Below are 18821 nucleotides of genomic sequence, written 5' to 3' on the forward strand. Positions count from 1 at the left end.
AAGTTGAAAATAATTAGACTTAAAGTATATTAGTATGAATGGGTTTGTGAGCACCAGAAGATGCTTGACATAATAAATAGTGCTTTAATGTGCTTACACAATCAAAACTGATGATCCAGTGGAATGCACTCCATCTTGCATTGTATTACTGCTAAACAGTAGATTTATTACTTTTAAATTTTACACATCATATAACGCTTTGTGCATTGCTTTTACAATAAGTCCTAAGACTGAATTGTAAAATGCATGCACCGTGCCCCCCCCAAATAAATGCACTTTAGCAATGAGGCCTGGATGAGAGGACAGAGGATACAGCACACAGCGCCACATTTCCCAACACAAGCCGTTTCCCTGTGCAGTAGTCTGCGTTATATAATTATGACGGGGTTCGTTGGCAACTTACCGTTCACCTACCACCACTAAAGTGTGAACATAGGGCCACCACTCCGGCTGTTTTAGACTGTCTGATGACTATTGTGCAGAAACAAATAGATATGCAGACATGCTTCATAAGGCCAAAGTATCAAATAACATCGAGTTATCAAACAACCCTACACATCCCCAGTGCACCGCTCCGCCAAGTGAAACCATGATGCTGAGATAAGAGCTGTGGGTGGAGTGTGCTAACGTCCACCAGCCTCCAACTCTTCACCCTCACCCAACCCTTTTTCTCGGGAACAGCTCACTGCCATCTGTCAGTATTGGAAAGCCCTTGTGGCTTGGAAAAGGTTTTTCCAAGCCTCTATACAGGACTGCTTTTCTCTGTCGGAGACTCTGCCGTGCATGAACCTTCGTCCATAACCAGCCACTGAGCTAGAAAACAGTGTTACCTAGCCAAAGCATCATTGACACCCATGAAAAATCTCTCCTAGTAGTGTTATTAACCTAGGACATAATCAGCTGTACATTGGCCAAAAAAGGACAGAGTAAAATTAAGAAAGTATTACCCTAAATGAATCTGCTTTAATGTAATTGGACATTGTTTACCTAAGTGCTATTTCATTGCCTGACACCATTCTGAATCTTCCATGCAACTCAGATGTGCTGCAAACAAACACAGCACAGGACTGGTAATGTCTCCTTATTAGTTATTCATCGCTTCATTTGCTTCATATCTCCCCCCCCACCACCATTCTTTCCTGTGAGCCAGCAGAAAATACATCCTCTGTTGAAACCTCTGAGTAGAGATTGCTTCTGTGCTATCAGTGAAAAGGAAGATTTCCTTCATGAAATCTGACTTGGATAAAGTAAACAGAACTCAGACAGAACGGAGAGAATTCATTGCTTTAAACAAATAACAATGAGTGAGTGAGTGTATACTGCTGTTTACATGCAGAATCAAAGTCTGTGTCTTCATGCATGATGAAGGTCCACAGACTAAATCATAAAATGTAACTTCTTTTGCCTCTGATACCATATCTTTTCTGGCCTCTTGTCCTAATGATCCTGTGTGGGGCTCATAAATCAAGTGCATGTCTCCCTAACAGATACATGATGATTAAAACAATGTATGATTAAAAATCTTGTTCTGTTCATCTAAAGTGTACTTTCTTTAATAAACCCATCTTCCCTAAGATGTAAGGGACATGTCTCAGCGATGTCATTAAACCCCTGTCAGAATTTGGCAACGGGAGCAGAGAGCAAAGAAAAGAACATAATAGACTCCGGCTGAAACACTCAAATAGCTACTGGTGTGGCCTCAGGGTCATGAACCAGCTGTGACAGCGACCTGAAAGGGTCTTTGACTTTGACCAACAGCAGATTGGGTGGACAAGGACGTTGGTAGAGCAGCCTAAGCTTTGGTGTAAACTTTAACTGTAGTAGTACTATGACATGAGACATACCTGCAAATGTAAATATTTCCTCCCCTGTCATTAATAATATGTGCATGTTAACAACTTATATTATGCTACTTCCTGCATGTTAGCTACTCTATCCTAATATTATTACATTAAATTATCTGGATTTATAATATGTTTACATCAATGGACTGCTTTGACAAGGTTAAATCTGACTGTTGCAAATAATGTTGACATTATAGTTTGTGATTTTCTTTATTATTTACTGATGGGATCATGTAAAATGTCAGCAAAACGAATAAAAAACTTCATCCCCTAAACCTGAAAAATTCTTTTCTTTATGAATTGATATGCAAGACTGCATCATCCAGAAGACGCATTTTTACCCATTTCCTCTGGAATCTGAACTTCAAATGAGTTCAGCTCAGACTGCTAAAGAACCATTACAGAGTCTCTCCCTTCATTGTTTTACAGTAGTTGCTTTGTGAGAGATTGGTGGTTTACTCAACATTCAACAGCATCTATACTATTTGACGACACTTCCAGCAAGGGCATACTTCACCTACACTTAAATTTAGGTATAACAGGACACATTATTCAAGTATTGGGGCCTCAGTATCTATGACGTAATTGCCAACAATTCCAGAAAGTGAGACAACATATATTCTACTATCACCTTCTAGACACCCATAAAGAAACATTTTTTGAAGGACCTTTAAGAATCACAAATTCTCTAACAATTTAACTATTTTGTATACTAGTTTAGTTTATGCATCATCCAACCAATAAGACTCAGTAATAAGATATTACTTTCATTTACTGATTTAAAGTTCCTAAGTGTTTGGTAGCATATGTAAATGGATTGTAATTAATCTATAAGTATTACTACATATAATGAGTATAAAGTAATGATCTCATAAAATGCTTCATTGGGTCTATGACTTTGGCTGTGAATGCAAAACTCACTAGAAACATTTATTCAAATGTAATCATTTACTCACAGTGTATTATTGCCATATTGTCTATGTATTCAATCATTTGTAAGTGGGATTAAGAGAAGTATGTGGTATGACCTGTTCCTGTTAAACGGACTATTACACACAAAACCCTTTACACAGCCCTGATCCAGATAACAAGAACAAACACTGGTTAACTGTGAGCAAATGACATGGACCAAAAATAAAAGAGGAGAGTGTCTGTGAAATTGTGCAGTGCTCAATGTTGGCATTAACTGCCATCTAGTGGCACATACTGAAATTGTAAGAACAGAGAATATCCGGATTCTTGGATTGAAAGAGTTTATAACGAAATGTCATTGGGTATAGTTTGAAATCAGCTTGTCGTTTTAAATGTTTAGCTTAATGAAGGGAGTTTATCACAAAAAATATAGGTTCCGTGTATGAAGTAAGGCATATTTATAACCATTTTGAATAGTTTATAATCTAATCTATAGCATTATTATTTAATACAATTTATATTTTGCAAAGTAAGTAAATGGCCGAAATAATAGTAATAAAGCAATAAATTAAATAATAGATATAAAGTAATAAAGCGGTTCTCACTCACCCATTAACACACACAGACAGACACACACATACACACACACACACTGTTGACAGCAGCTACCATGCAAGGTGCTCACCTGACCCACCAGCAGCAACTTGCCCACACTTTGACACATCGTCCAGTGCATTAATTTGTTTCTCTATTAGATGCCACACCCTCTGCCCCTGGCCCTGCCTTCTTTAGGCCATTCTAACGTTGTGCGTAGTTTTTCTCCTTGTATGTTATTTGTCATTTTCATGTTGTCTCTATTGTTACTCTTTAAACGTGTCCTTATGTTCGTGTTCAATAAACCTTAGCCTTATTGTTATTGTGATTCTGATATATTGTGTTGCGTTTATGTGTTTTCAAAAATTTTGAAAAATGTATAAAACTTTTTTGTATACCTTACTTACAGGCTATAAATTGAGTTATTACACCGATGTAAAAAGTAGTTATGATGTCTAAAAACGACAATTAGCATAATGTCGGACCAGTTTCTTTTTTAATTAAAGTGACAGAATCTGTCGCCATAGGTATTTCCAAATTACGACTAAGAAAGGTCGAATTTAAGCATCTGTCAGGGCGTACGTGAAGGCAGCAGTTAGGAGGCGGCGCCGATCTAACTACTACCGCTGTATGAACGCTGGGAGCACACCCTGCAAGCAAGCAAGCAATCAAGGCAGCCAGTGTTATTAGGCGCTAAAATGTCGGGGAAGAGTTTTCGAGTGAGCGATGGGGACTGGATTTGTCCCGATAAAAAGTAAGTGTTCCATATTCACAGAATAAACATACATCTTACGTCCGAGGAGGTTAAATGTAGCAGCAGACGTTTACTTTGGTAGCTGTGCTAACAGTTAGCTTCGGCCTTCTAGCATTTGGTTAACGCTAACGTTGACTAACTGGCTCAATAAAGCACCCAACAGCTAATTTTAGCTACCTTATTTCGCACCTCCATATTTATTCCATAGATGCAAAAACAGCAATGTGCCATTTTTTTTGCATTTTAAAATGGGCACTCGTTTCCAATTTACCTAACCTGGTGTCTAAAAAGTTGTCAATGTGCGCAGACTTTCAAGATAGCAGGCTAGCTATCGTTAGCTTGTATGGGTTGGAGTGAGTGTCGCCACTCGCTGTTGTGGGTGGTGTGTATAGCGTGGTAGAAGCCAAGTTGTCACGAGTGTAGCTTAAACTTTGAGTCGACAATATTATGTTGCGAATAAGCTGCATTAAAATCGTCTGAAGTGACAGGTCAGCTGCAGTTGACAGGGCGCAGGCCTCTGATACAAGGCGTTCAACCAAAGAATACAAGCTAACGGTTATGGTGTAGCACATAAAAAATTAAATTACTTAACACATCTGGCGATCGTGGCTTATGGGAAACTAAACTTAAACCTGAAAGATTTAGCAACAATCTCAATTTGTGACACGTCATATTTATACTTTAACACGCTTTTCAGGTGTGGAAATGTGAATTTTGCCAGAAGAACTAGTTGTAACAGATGTGGCAGGGGTGAGTTTTAGTTTTATACAATTTTATATCTTCCAAATGATTGATACATACTACATACAAGGTGCTGTACTAAACATCATTGTTTTGTCTTTACAGAAAAAACCACAGAGGCAAAGATGATGAAAGCAGGAGGAACAGAGATTGGGAAAACCCTCGCTGAAAAAAGCCGAGGCCTCTTCAGTGCAAATGATTGGCAATGCAAAACGTATGTGTATCCAGCGTTTATAAAGTTTATTGTATGTACAATAGTCATAAACCTTTTTTGTTTTTGCAAATGTTTACCTGACAATTAGGCAGTTTAAAATGGCGTGATATAAATGAATGGCTTTTACCTTGTTGAAATAAAACAAAATTTCTTAACATTTTTCTGTTTCCATTCCCCTTGTTTTAATAAAGATGTGGCAACGTGAATTGGGCTAGACGGTCAGAGTGCAACATGTGTAACACACCGAAATATGCCAAGCTTGAAGAAAGAACAGGTAATCCAACACATGCTGTAAATAGTTGGCCAGTTTTGGTCGTTTTGGGGCTTTATATAGAAGTAGGGAAAGATTTGATAGTATTGATAACTTTCACATTCTATATCTTGTGCTTTCAGGTTATGGTGGAGGGTTCAATGAAAGGGAGAATGTGGAATACATTGAAAGGGAGGAATCTGATGGTGAATATGATGAAGTAAGTGCTACAGAAAATTTAAATGTTTGGGCCTCAGTTTTTCACATTTTTGACCGCGCTAACGGTGACTTTCTGTAAGCTCCATGTACGCTAACAACTGCAAAGCGGGTCGAATGTTTAACGTATACACTGAAACGGCCTAACTAAATTTTCACCAATCATTTTTTGTTGATTGTTCATTTTAATGCCCCAGTTTGGTAGGAAAAAGAAAAAGTATCGTGGGAAGAGCAACAGCACATCTTCCTCAAAAGAACCTGAAAAGAAAGAAGTCCCGAAACAGGAGGAGGATGAGGAAGAAGAAGAGGAAGATGGTGATCTTTCCAAGTACAAACTGGATGTAAGATGGTTGGCTATTTTTAAAAATTTAACAGAAGAAATACTATATTGCTACCTAATCTAATGTCAAGAACACTCTATCTCTAGGATGATGATGATGAAGAGGAAGATGGAGACTTGTCGAAGTATGACTTGAATGCCAGTGATGAAGACGACAAGCCGACAAAGAAAAAGAGCAGCCACTCTGGGTCGTCCCGTTCACGCTCATCTTCTCTCTCCTCCAGCTCCAGTTCACGGTCGAGGTCCAGGTAAAAGGGTACAGGTCAAGGGTAACTCCGGGAAAAATGTCAGTATCAGCTCAAACCTTCTTTTGATATACTGATCAATATCAAATCAATGTCATGTTCTGCTGATTTGCTCTTTTCCCACTTCTCAACCCCCTATTCCTTCTGTGGTGTTAAAAAAAAAAAAGAGGGGAAAAAACTTAACGTACAGGGTGAATTATTTAATTTTATTTCTTTCTTGATTACATCTTATATGCTGGGTGTGATCTCAGGAATGTATCATTTATATAGTTGATTTTGAAAAGTACGCCAGTTTTCCTTTCACTATTGTTTATTAAATTGTGCTTCAAATTTTAAATTGCTTAATATATGTTTTAGTTGTCCTCCATTTTCTTGGAAATTTCTCCCTGTAGATATTTTGTAATTCTGAATGTGCGAGAAAAGCAATAAGTGTTTGTTTGTTTTTTTTGTTAAGTTTGAAATGGAGTATTTATTATGCCTGTTTGTTGCCACATTAACCATATCATAGGTTTGGTTTTGTGTGGAAAATATTGGAAAGGCTTTGTTTTTTTTGTTTTTCAGGTCCCGCTCTAGAAGCTCATCCAGTTCCAGGTCTGGATCTCGTTCGAGGTCCCACTCCAGGTGAATGAGGTGACATGCACTCTCTCCCTTGTAGAGAGTGTATGTATGGGGCTTGTGATGCTCCAAAACAGTCGTATTCCCTACAAGTTTTAACGTAGCGCACTCCTAGTGATTTTCTTTTAATCTGCTTTTAGTAATTCTCTCTAAAATAATACAAATGAGCAAAACTGAGGAACTGCTACAGTGTATTTGTCTTTCAAATTTGATATAGATTCATTTTTTCAATTCGTTTGCCCGAGTAAATAATGCACAATATTTAAGTGTGAATGGTACCAAGCTTCAAAAGTAATTAGGCATCTTAGGTCTTCAGGCGTCTCTCTGGATTGGTGCTGGCTTTGCCTACTCAGTAAATGTCAGTGTATTCATTAGAGGTTTAACATTTCACTTGTTCACTGAACCTTACAGCATCTTGGGTAACGTTTTCCCAGTGAAATCAATCGATAGTTCAGGCCTCATATTCAGAGAAGCTTGATAAATACCCATCCTTCTAAAGCTCTTGTCTGGATCTTACTGACCTCAGTGCTTGATTTATTCCTCCCAAAAGATCCAGCTCCAGGTCTGGAAAAGGCTCCTCTCCCCGGAAGAGGTCTCGCTCACCTTCCTCCTCACCTGAGAGGAGCCAGAAGCGCAGTCGCTCCAGGTCCTCATCAGAAGGGAGGAAACGGAGGCGTTCTAGATCACGTTCGTCCGAAAGGTTTGGGTTTCTGTGGAATACCACAATGGCACTGATTACCATTAGCCATCTGCCGCCTTGTTTATGGGAATTCAAATTTACAAAATATGTTCACATCTTGCCCCGTTTTCTTTGTGTTATTTTTGACCCTATATTTGTTTTATGTATTCATATCTAAATGTTAACCGTTGACCAAGCTGACTTTGTTCTTCCCATGGTGTTTTTCTAATTTCAGGCGCAGTGGCCAGTCCTCTGGATCCTCCCATTCTGGCTCCAGTTCAAAAAAGAAATAACTTTATTTCAGCCTTTAAAAACAAGAAAAGGAATCCTAATGCAAGTGCATGTTTGTTGCAAGGAAAATAACCACATCCATTCAGTATGTTATTTTCATAGAACATCCAAAGTCTTATTTCCCTTAAAAAAAAAAGAAACAAAAAAAAAAAGCCATAGCAGACTGTACAGTATGCAGAAGTTGCAAAGAAAGAGAAAAAAGAAAAGAGAGAGAGAAAAAGGCAGTCACATGACTTTTCTCTGCTGTTAGCTATAATTATGTTCCTTTTTAAAAACTACATTCACCCCAATCTGTGACAAGTGTCTGTAACTATAGGTGTTCAATAAACATAAATGTTCCATAAGTAAATCAGATGCATAGTGTAGAGGCTGCGTCCCATTTAAAACCCATTCTGCTCAATATTTTCATATTAGGTACATCTTGCTATACTCAACACTGGGGAAATAAGGTAAAATATAGTCATTATGTTTGGCCCCTCTGAAACACCTGAGGCGGTTTTAAATTCTTGATTTTTTTTTTTTAATTTTTTTAATTTTATTTTTTTTAATGAAAGGTACTTAAGCACCAATGTAAAATCCCAGAGCTGTAGCAATGAATTTTGGCTTTTTGTTTGTCATATGAATATATCCTCTGTTTTGGGTTTTCAAGGTAAGTATTTTATTTTTTGATTGTGTTTTAAGTAAATGGCAGAAGGTGCAGTGCTCTTTGGTTAAGGTATACACATTTCTTCTTTTTATTATTATTAGTATTTCTTTTTTTTTTTTTAACCATTGGAAGGTATTCTACACTCGTCATATGGGACAGTAATTGGCGGATTTCTGTGCTCCCGATTAGTATAACACGTGTCTTATAGTAGAACGTGGTAATGCAGTCTTTTAAATGGTGGAACAACAAAAATGTACACTTGTAAATAAAATCCTGTCGACATTGTTTCTTATTTGTGTTTCATGTTCTCAAGGTAAAGTTGGCCTTTAAAGGCCTACCTGAAGCTGTTTTCAGTGTTTTCTAGATGCAATTTGCTAGTAAATAGTAGCAAGGTGTACTGCAACAATCTGCTGTATGGTTATGAAGTTATCTAACTAGTGGAGAAGTGTTCACAAATGCAACCTTCATTATGTTAGGTCAGACCCTTTTGCCTGCTACTAACTAAGCGTTACAAGTAGTTGGTTGATGGTCATTTCAAAAGCGCAAAAACGGGTTTTACTTTCGCCGGATTAATACAATAATATTAAAACAAGCATTTGCCCTTTTGCTTTTGGGAAATTTTTGCAAGTCCAAAACCAGATTAAAAACAATTTTAATTTGCATTTCTAACACATTATCGCAATATCTGGCGCAACAAACGACTTCAGTTTCTTAGTATTATTAAAAACGTGAGTGTTTTCAATTAGCGAATGTGTTGATTAAACTTTTAAAAATGTGTTTGTCTGTAGGTTGGTATAGGATATGAACACTAGCGCTTCACCAGAGATCAACATGTTCACGCTGGACAACAACGGAACGTCATCTGGTTAATCTTGAACCTGTGACTACATATGAGTTTTAATTCTTTTATTCTGTGTCCTTGAATACTGCCCACTGCTCCATAAGTGGTGTTATCTTTTTGGCCAACAGGTGGCATATGTTAGTTCGGGTATACAGAGGCTAACAGGACGGTGCGGTGAACATATTGGTTGCCTATAATCTGTTCATAACTAACCTGTTGGGTTAGAGGTGCCCAAAACAAAGTTTTGTTATAGTCCCCAGCACCTGTTGGGGGTCCCGTCCCATGAGGTGTGATACAAAATGTCAGGACATAGGCTTACATTAAACTCCTTAAAATTATTTTATTGCAAAAAACACCCTTAAAGGTTTTGTTTAGTAGCTATTGTTTATAATATGAGCGTAATTAATAGAGGTTAATACAGATACACACAAAACGCTCTTGTAAAAAAAAAAAAACTGCAAACCTAACGTGGCTCATAATCATTGTCGTTGATATTTGTATAAAAATGATGATGCAGAACTTCATTTCCTTGAGTGCGAATTTCCATCATGGAGCATCATTTGACTCCTTTTAAGCCCATCAGTGGCCCATATTATCGCTTCTTCTATGTTTAAGGATTATTTGTTCCTACTTTTATCGTCAAGGGCCCCAGACTGTGTTTGTTTATTCCCTATCTTATAAGTCCATTTCGTGTGACGACAATTTCTGGCATTTTGATTATTGTGCGTCGGATACAGGTGCGTCTGAGATATCGTTCCACTCATTTAATAGAAAGTTAATACGATAAGCTGCCTCAGGGGTTTGCTTTCCACTCGACACTTGTCCTGTAGTCCCGCCTCTAGCGCGCACGGGACCCAACGCGCTTTTACGCACCGCATTTAGTTGGAGCAAATTAGAAAGCGAGAAGATGCTGGACGCGCACATGGCCTATACTATATAGGCTTATCTTTTCCGACAGGATGACTACAGACGGTTGTGATTCTCTCGGGGATTTGCAAACGACTGTTGGAGAGATGCTGGACGCCAACATCTCCAAGACGTTGCGCGAAGGCAGCGTCACCAAGAATTCCAGTTGTGGATCTGTATCTGTGGGTTTCCCCATAACCATGATGATCACTGGCATGGTGGGCAATTCATTAGCTCTTATTCTCGTGTACATCTCCTACAAAAAGAAGGAAAATAAAAGGAAAAAATCTTTCTTGCTTTGCATTGGTTCGCTAGCGTTTATCGACTTGTTTGGACAGCTTTTAACAAGTCCAATAGTAATATCAGTTTATAGAGCCGACCTGAAATGGGAGCTTATCGACTCATCGGGCAAGTTGTGCTCTTTCTTCGGTGTGTGCATGACAACTTTTGGCCTGTGCGCTCTCTTCTTGGCCAGTGCGATGGCTATAGAAAGGGCCATGGCGATAACAAATCCACACTGGTACTCCAATCACATGAAGACACGTGTGACAAAGCAGACTTTGGCTGTTATATTTTTTCTTGTTTTGCTTTTTGCACTGCTGCCCATTGCAGGGGTCGGTAAATACACACGCCAGTGGCCGGGCACCTGGTGCTTCATCAGCACAGGGGACAGAGAGGTCCCGGGCAATATGTTTTTCGCCATCACTTTCGCTGTCCTTGGGATTTTCTCTCTGCTCGTGACACTGTCCTGCAACGTAGTGACGATCCGGGGCTTAATTATCCGCTGTAAAACAAAGTCGGGCACGTCCCAGTCTTCAAAACAATGGGAACGACTAACCACGGAGACCGTCATTCAGCTGTTGGGGATTATGTGCGTCCTGCTCATATGTTGGTCTCCTCTGCTGGTATGTTTTTAGCAGCACCCACAAGCTTCTGCACTTGCTTTTTATGCTGCTGAGGATATAATGCAAATATAAGTTAAATCAGTTATTTCAAACCTTAACAGTTTTTCCAACTCTATCTAGTCTATAATGAACCGGTTCTTATGATGCAGCGACCACTGCTTTTAGCTACAACTACTTGGCTCTGGTTTTTACTGTCTGCTACACATGACGTTCTCTCCTGTTGGCAGGACAGCAAAGGGATGCGAGTACCATAACAAATGAAACATTCCCCCCCCACCAAATCACTTATTGAGTCATTGACCCTCTTTATAGTTCTCATCCATCTGCCTTAACCATACAAACACCAACCATAGTTCTAAGTCAGGTGACTGTGGTGATGTGTCATTCATATTAAATTCTGCTGCCATTTGTCATTAAGGAACAATCCACTTAGCAAAGCCCTGTTTAATTTAGTTTTCTTTTTTTTTTTGGGGGGGGGGGGGGGGTCGCTCAGTGCACTATAAGGTCATGCATCACTCACTAGCCCCATACAGGATATGAATGGAAACCACAGCACATTGGTAGCTGTGAGCACTGGGAGTGTAAACAATTTTGTTTTCTCCTAGCTGTTGAATACTGTAGCTGCTTAGGATTGTCTTCTGATAAATTGTAGCCACGTTAAGTGTTAATTGTAAAGGAGTCCCCCAACTCTCAGCTATGAAGATTCAACATAACAGGTGTACTGCTGTAAGGTTTACTTGATGGTAAATTTCACAAAAGAACAAAATTTCCTTCAATTCCTTTGGTATGTGTAATTTTTCTGAGGCTTCAGAATCACAACACAGACATGCTGCATCCCTCTGTTGGTACAATCTCGTGCCTGCCTCTTCCTTTAGGTGCTGATGCTGAGGATGATCTCCACCCAGGTATCTTCCCATGAGTGCAATTCAGCAGCAGCAACATCCAATCACACCTCCAACCGGGATGTCCATTTAGACTGTAACTTCTTTCTGACAGCAATCCGCCTGGCCTCCCTAAACCAGATCCTCGACCCGTGGGTCTACCTACTCCTCAGGGAGATCCTTCTCCGCAAGTTCTGCCTCATGGCTAACGCCGTGTCAAATTGCTCCACAGAGGATCGTAAGGAGCCCCAGACAGCACTGGATGCTCTTAACAAGCAGAATCAAGACAGCAATGATCTTCATAAACCACAAAGTAGCTAAGTCAATCTTAACACGACTTGCTTGTGATTTTGAAGCCAGCACAGATTGGACAGATGTGAAAATTGTTTTGTCTCAACAGTGTTGTCTTTGATGCACTGTGAAAAAAAAATAGGAATGGTTTTCTCTCCACAGAAGGCAAGGAAGACAATATGAATGAATGTTGCAGTGTTAAAGAAAACCAGCCCGTTTGTTGTTAGTGACAACACCCTAATCAGTCACCTAACCAGCACGTGGTTGCATGAAGAGGTTTCTTTTTGTATTTAACTGCAGCATGGCTGTCAGGGACTCTTTTGTTGCGATTTTTCAGTTTTATTAACAGGCCCAAGAAATAAATGTCTGTCTCGGGAAGTCGCAAATCTCCTGCTCTGAGTCATTGCTCTCAACAACGTAAAGCCATAAGCCGAGTTAAGGACAAATACTTTTTGTAAATGTCTGTTCATCAAAATTGCCTACATTTAGTTGTAAATAGCTTTACCATATCTTACAGGAAACCTAACCACTTAGTTTTAAACAGAACAGGTTGTCATTCAGAAAAAAAAAACTATCCCTAAACTGGAGCCAGTTGTCGATTGTAAGATTATTTATTGGTGTGTTATAGTTATTTAAGGTCAGTTGTTTCTCTGCTGAAGGATTATGATGCTACCTGTTGGGTATCCATGGTTGTAAATTTTATAATATACTGTACATGATGTTCCTTGGCTAACAGCCAGGAGTATGAAATGTGAAGCTTTTTGACATATTCCCTCCTAAATATGAATGCACTGGTAATTTATTGTCTAAGTATTTTCTAAGCAACTTTCTTCACAGAAAAACTTAAAGGGGGGCCGTTTTTGATGTGTAACATTATGAGACTTTACATGACGGGGTGGCTAGATACTATAGTGACATGGCGGTGGCTATTATTATCAAAGTTTAATTGAGCATTCCCTGCCAATTTGAACAAATTGAAAAATACTAATACTATGTATGTACACAAAGAGGATCTAATTGCACCAGCTGCTTTTAGTTAAGAGAAAAATGATAATTGTTGCAGTCACAGTGACCAGGCACTTTTGAGCAGAGCAGTCATGTCAATTTAAGTGAAGAGATGGGTGCTTTTTGGATATGTGGCTGATCAGCAGAGAAATAATGGAAAATGGAAGGCAGTGTCCAAACTGTCCAAAAAAAAAAAAAAAAAGACTCAGCAATTCAAAAGATTGAAAAGCTGTTTTGGCAGATTCCAAGCTCTTTGTGCAACTTCTAGATACTGTACTGTCTGCTGTGGCTTTATAAGCAGGTTTTCTTAGTGGTCACATTAATGCATCCCTTCCAATATACAGGGTTGTAGCTGCAGATACTGTATTTTTAAAAATGTATTTTGTTTTGTCATTATTCATTTCATGGCTTTGAGTCTTTGGTGATTCATTTTAAATGTATCCTTTACTTTTCAGCAAAGCCGTATCCTTGTAGCCCTAATGCTACCTCTAAATAGAAATAAATCTGTTTCCTTGAATGTGAAAGTACAATTCATCAACAGTGTTAGATGAAATTAAGGTACTTTTCAAAGAGCTGGTATACTACCAACTGACTGTATGTCATTGGGTGCTGTTGGAAAGCAACTGCATTCAATTTCTTTTACAGTAATGTAAACATGATTTCCAATTGTTTTGTGTGCTTTGTCTTCTATGGGACTATGTCACTTCAGTGTATTCTGTAATTCTATTCATAAAAGTTGATCAAAGGCACCTAAAGGCATTTGCTGTGATGGCAACTTTTACATCATGAGACAGTTTGTCGCATCACCACCAAACAACAACACTGCCTTCTCAGCATTTCAGCCAACAAGATTACACTAATGTATGTTGTGCCTTGCCCGGTCCTTTCAAATTTGGAATACACACAAGCTCAGTGATAATGACCCTACAGGAAATTATCTGCAAAAGCCACAAGAAAGATGAGCATTTTCTGTTTCCATGTATCTGTTTACTGCCAATAGAGAGAACAGTTTATCTTGCATTGATTGCAAAGCTGATCTGCCTTAGTAGCCCACTCAATGGATTAACCCTGGCTGCTGAGTATTACCAAAAATGTAGAAGCAAACTAATCATTTGTGTTGTACGTAAATCGATAATAGAGCTTCAATCCTGATTATACTGGAGCCCACTGCCAGCCATGAATTTGCAACAATTTTTATGTATGGTTTCTGCCTTGTTTTCTCAGTGCCAGAGCAAAGGAGTGGCCTTGGGTGGTGACTTATATTCAAATGAATGTGAGTTCTTTATTCAGATCACCAAATAGTTTATACTTTTGACAAATAGATTACATTTTTTATGATTGCCTCACATTAATGGACCCCTTGTTTTTTACCAATAGAATGCTTTTGATTCTTGGTACAAAAAAAATAAGCTAGCATTACATTATGAAATGAAGTTACAGGACTTTTCTTCAAAAGGGCTTTTGTTTATGCTTATAAACCTCAGACACCTGCTATAACTGGAAGAGTGGTGTGTTCGTGCCCTCTAGTGAGTCACCATTGCCTGCATTGCTAGATGTCATGGGCATTAAACTGGTTAAACTGTAGAACCACTGGGGCTCCCGGTGTTTTCCTATAAACAACTGTTTGAACCGGCAGCTTGGAGTAGAAAATGAATCCCTGCCTAGAGTACACACACACTGAGTGTGTATGTAGCGTGTATTCAGTGACTCTTCAGATACAGGGCTCTTGCAGTAGTTTCCATGTGGGCCATAGAATAAATGAACTGTCTTAGTACCGGGACAGTCAGGAAAAGCCCAACCAGACCTGACGTACAGAAAACCATTAGTTTTAAATTTACTAAGGTTGACGTTTTTCTATGTTGTTAATGCATGATCAATCTGAAGCATGTTTGCTGTCTGTCATAGTTTGCTACATGGACCAGCAGCAGATTTATTATTGTTGTCTATTGTTAGCATCAGGCCTGCCCTGATGCATTTATGTGCATTGCGGGAACGTCACAAAGCAGCAGGAATTACAGGTGTCGCCCTTTATTGTAATTCAGTGCCCTTTTTTTTTTTTTTGCAAAGCTCTACATGTAGTAGCTGTACTGTACTGTACTGTAAAATACTGTAGTACTGGTGCAGTTCTGGAACGGCTAATGGGGAAACCAAAACCGTGGCTTGGACAGCCAGTCTGCATAAGGGGCACTCTTGTTCATACACACAGTAAAGGGGGGTTTCAAGACCCCATATCTGACATGCTATTTCATTGTTCTGAAAGTTACATTACTGTACAGCCAAGAGGGGCAGATGTCATGGAAGTTACGATTTCTGCTGTTTTCACTGACAAACAATAAAGTAACGAGTTGTTAAAAACAATTTGGTTGTGACGTTAGTTCTGGCAGCTAAAGGTTATAGTGAGACGGCAGTTTGTTGACCTTTTTTTGTAGCAGTGTTAGCTTAAACCGTGGGTTCAAATTAGGTCACTACTTTCAATAATTATTTAGTTGTTTTATCAGTTCATGTGGTTGTTTTAATAACATTTATTTGATAATGTAGCCTACATGTTAGATCAGCTCTTGATCCTGTGGCCACTGTGGCCGCTTTAGCTGTGCACACACTTACACACATGCACATACACTTTGAGGAGTGAAGTTGCTGTAGGAGTACTGATGAATTGGTTTGGCTGCTGAGTTAAAATAAATATAAATATAAATAAATATTTCTCCTGCATTGACAACTACACCTTTAAGGGTTAAGGGGATTTCTTTTGTCTTCCTTGTTTTAATCAAGGAAATCTTATATTAATAATGATATAAGTCTGATAGATGGGAGTAAGAAACTCATTTTTTAGAGAGCCACATTTTGGCCATAACCAAACCTCAAGAGCAAACCTCACTTCGGGGCGGCACAGAAATTAATATCTTGCTCATCAGTTTTGTCTGTGTGGTACGAACTGTACCACAGAAGATATTGAACAAGCTCGAACAAGATATTAATTTCTGTGCTGGCCCAAAGTGAGGTGTGCTCTTGGCCTGGGCAGCCCATTGGCACCTGTGTGACTTGTCCACTGTGTATTCTGCAACACATAATCTGTTTTATCAACATTTAAGTGCTATTCCACAGAAATGAAGAGAATTAATTTCAGTAAAAGCTAATTTAGGTGCTGGCTTTGTAACAGGAGCATTTATTCCAAGCATATGTTCAAATTGTGCAGCTGTTAATATAAACATTAACATCTGGACTGTATTTAATCCATTTAAAACACTGATTAAAACAATGATTACAATTATTTAAAAGTTTCTGTGGGTTTACAACTTCCACTTAAATCTGCGTCATTTAATTATCTCTGTTCTCTGTCCAAGAAACACTTAGATTTCTACTCTTCAGCAGAGTAAAAATAATTATACCAAGGAATATTCCTTAAAGCTAGTTGGCCCTATACTGTATGTAGTTGTGCATGTTCCAGGGTGTTACACCCACCCCCCTCAGTGAAAAGGAAAATAATGAGAGATTACTAGTATAACAGTAATCTTTGTTAATAGAAAATATGATACATTTCTAACCTCCTTAATGGACCCAGTAAAAGCCTTCACAGTGTTTACAGGGAGTGCTTTCTGTCATTCTTCAGTGCAATATACACTTATGAAATATGAATGCTGATTAGAAACAGCAGTGCTACACAGTTATGTGAGACAGCAATATGTGCGAACTCCAGCTTATTGATCTACAAGGTGTCGTTTTCAAGGACAGTGACAGTTAATGTTTGGCTTCATTTGCAGGCACTTCAAAATTGAATTTTGCTTTTTGCTACAAATATTGCATATTAATGCCAAAGTTATACATGAGTGCTGTTTGACAGGGTGCAAGTATATAATGACTTGAAATAGGTTTTATGAAGCCCTGAGAATCTGCTGTAGCCAGCTGCCTCATCTCAATTACTCAAGTCACTAATGCATGGAAGTGATTTAGTAGATTGTCTCATGAGCTGAGGAGTCGCCACTTGTCTTGGAATCTCAAGATTCCAAGATTGATAAAAATGTTTGTATTAGTGCATTTCTGCTCTGTTTTACTAATAACATCTAAAGGTTCTTCATTGTGGGAAAAATCTTTTTTTTTTTTTAATTTACGTGTTGTTTGCACAACATCTCCGGAACCTGCACAGGTTGGGCATGTCTGCTTAGGTTTAATGTAGGCTTAATCTACAAAAATTTACATGTTCATAAACTTTTTTTATAGTGAATTCAAGTAATTTATATTTTCTCAAGATACAAGCATCCTCCTTTAAATAATTATAAACACCAAAAGTGTTTAAGGAACCAAAACAAACTTGTTGTCCACTGTTATGTCAGTTCCAACTTGAAAAATATTATACCATAATGATAATTCCTACATTCTATGTGTCAAAATATACCAAAAGCATTATATCATCTGCTATACTGTTTGATCATCTGACAGGAAAAATAGATTTAATTTTAATTCATTAAAATATAATTTGTGACAGATTAACACCAATTTTACAATAATGAGCAGGTGGCATTTGTACAGTTTTCAATTTCTTGTTTCTGTGTTATCAAGAAAGATTGACAGGCCCAGCTAGTGAATGTGTCATGTTCACTGAAAAAGTACAGAATGATCCTTTGCTGCTATTTGGAGCTGTCACTAAGCTATGTTTACTTGTCAAACATAGCTCATAGCTTGTCGAACTCGTTTTCAAAAGCCCTTTTTTACAAAAAAGTAACGTCAGTTGTTAAAAGGTAAGAACCAACCTGGGAGATGCAACAAGCAAAGTGTCTCTGTGGTTCTGTATAAAGAGCACACAGTGGTGTCATGTGTACATAGAATATAGTGGAAGCTGGTTTTACCCACCACTCAAGGCTGTGTTCATGAATGTAAATACATACCAGATGTTTGTCTTATTGTCTTTTGTTCACGTGTATCTGCTTTTAAATGCTGTCTTTGCGCTCTGACTCCAAACTCTGAGAACTTAGAGACATGACTCTATACCAGCTTTTCTGAGATGAAAAGAGAAATATCTACCTAACTTTTAAAGTGTCCTTTCATTATGTTACATCTTTGTCTTGTATCAATTGAACATGCAATGCACTTTTTATTCATTTGTTGCAGTATTTTTAGCTCATGTAATGTTGTGGATCTATTACAAGATTAAAGGATATGAAAATGTTTTTTTAGCATGTGGGTGTTTGTTTCTGCTGAACATGTTTTCTTATTAAACATATGTATCTTCACTATAATTCCAAATATTGCTCTTACGGTGTGTAGTTGTGTGTCCTTAGTTATTAACTGCTCATTTTCAACATCTAAATTCAATCCGAAGATAGAATCATGTCAACTTATTTAAAAACTTGATTACAAGCAGCTGCTTGGTTAAATAGCGAAACATTGTGACCCCAGAAGTAAGAAGTTTGGATAACCAAAGCTGGAGGACTTAGGAACCTTCACGACCGCTTTCAGTGTTTTGGTTTCAGAAAAATTTAGACCAGTTTCAAACGTTACTTCGTAATAAAGTTTTTATTTACATCTTATGCCTGTCAAATATTTTCGTATATGAATAACATTTTGTGGGCCATTACAATTTTGACTCAATGCCAACCATTTCACAGAAAAAGCTCTTATTAAGATTTTAGATGATTAATGAGCCTGCTGCACAT

General features: G+C 38.3%; 2 protein-coding genes across 3 annotated transcripts; both read left to right on the forward strand.

The window, feature by feature from the left end:
• The first annotated feature begins 3944 nt into the window (after positions 1-3944).
• On the forward strand, positions 3945-8626 carry zranb2 (zinc finger, RAN-binding domain containing 2). Of its 2 annotated transcripts, XM_067513905.1 has the most exons (10): positions 3945-4104; positions 4802-4854; positions 4951-5059; positions 5251-5333; positions 5453-5529; positions 5723-5866; positions 5953-6113; positions 6672-6731; positions 7276-7425; positions 7640-8626. In XM_067513905.1, exons 1-10 carry the CDS (start codon positions 4049-4051, stop codon positions 7695-7697), a joined length of 951 nt encoding a protein of 316 aa, XP_067370006.1. In that variant the 5' UTR covers positions 3945-4048; the 3' UTR covers positions 7698-8626. The 2 variants fall into 2 exon arrangements, with proteins under 2 accessions (XP_067370006.1, XP_067370005.1); XM_067513904.1 differs by having other exon boundaries at positions 7276-8626.
• A 1396-nt stretch (positions 8627-10022) lies between these two features.
• On the forward strand, positions 10023-18399 carry ptger3 (prostaglandin E receptor 3 (subtype EP3)). The gene is made up of 2 exons (XM_067514423.1): positions 10023-10993; positions 11869-18399. The coding sequence occupies exons 1-2, from the start codon at positions 10142-10144 to the stop codon at positions 12193-12195; spliced, it is 1179 nt and encodes a 392-aa protein (XP_067370524.1). The 5' UTR covers positions 10023-10141; the 3' UTR covers positions 12196-18399.
• Positions 18400-18821: the final 422 nt, after the last annotated feature.

Source organism: Channa argus, chromosome 8, assembly GCF_033026475.1.
Source record: "Channa argus isolate prfri chromosome 8, Channa argus male v1.0, whole genome shotgun sequence".
NCBI lineage: Eukaryota > Metazoa > Chordata > Actinopteri > Anabantiformes > Channidae > Channa > Channa argus.

Bases quoted from the DNA above. Each gene is read 5' to 3' on its own strand.
- zranb2 (XM_067513904.1), top strand. From the start codon at position 4,049: ATGTCGGGGAAGAGTTTTCGAGTGAGCGATGGGGACTGGATTTGTCCC. The intron at 4,105-4,801 runs GTAAGTGTTCCA...CACGCTTTTCAG, and splicing joins TGGATTTGTCCCGATAAAAA to GTGTGGAAATGTGAATTTTG. The intron at 4,855-4,950 runs GTGAGTTTTAGT...TTGTCTTTACAG, and splicing joins TTGTAACAGATGTGGCAGGG to AAAAAACCACAGAGGCAAAG.
- ptger3 (XM_067514423.1), top strand. From the start codon at position 10,142: ATGACTACAGACGGTTGTGATTCTCTCGGGGATTTGCAAACGACTGTT. The intron at 10,994-11,868 runs GTATGTTTTTAG...CTCTTCCTTTAG, and splicing joins TATGTTGGTCTCCTCTGCTG to GTGCTGATGCTGAGGATGAT.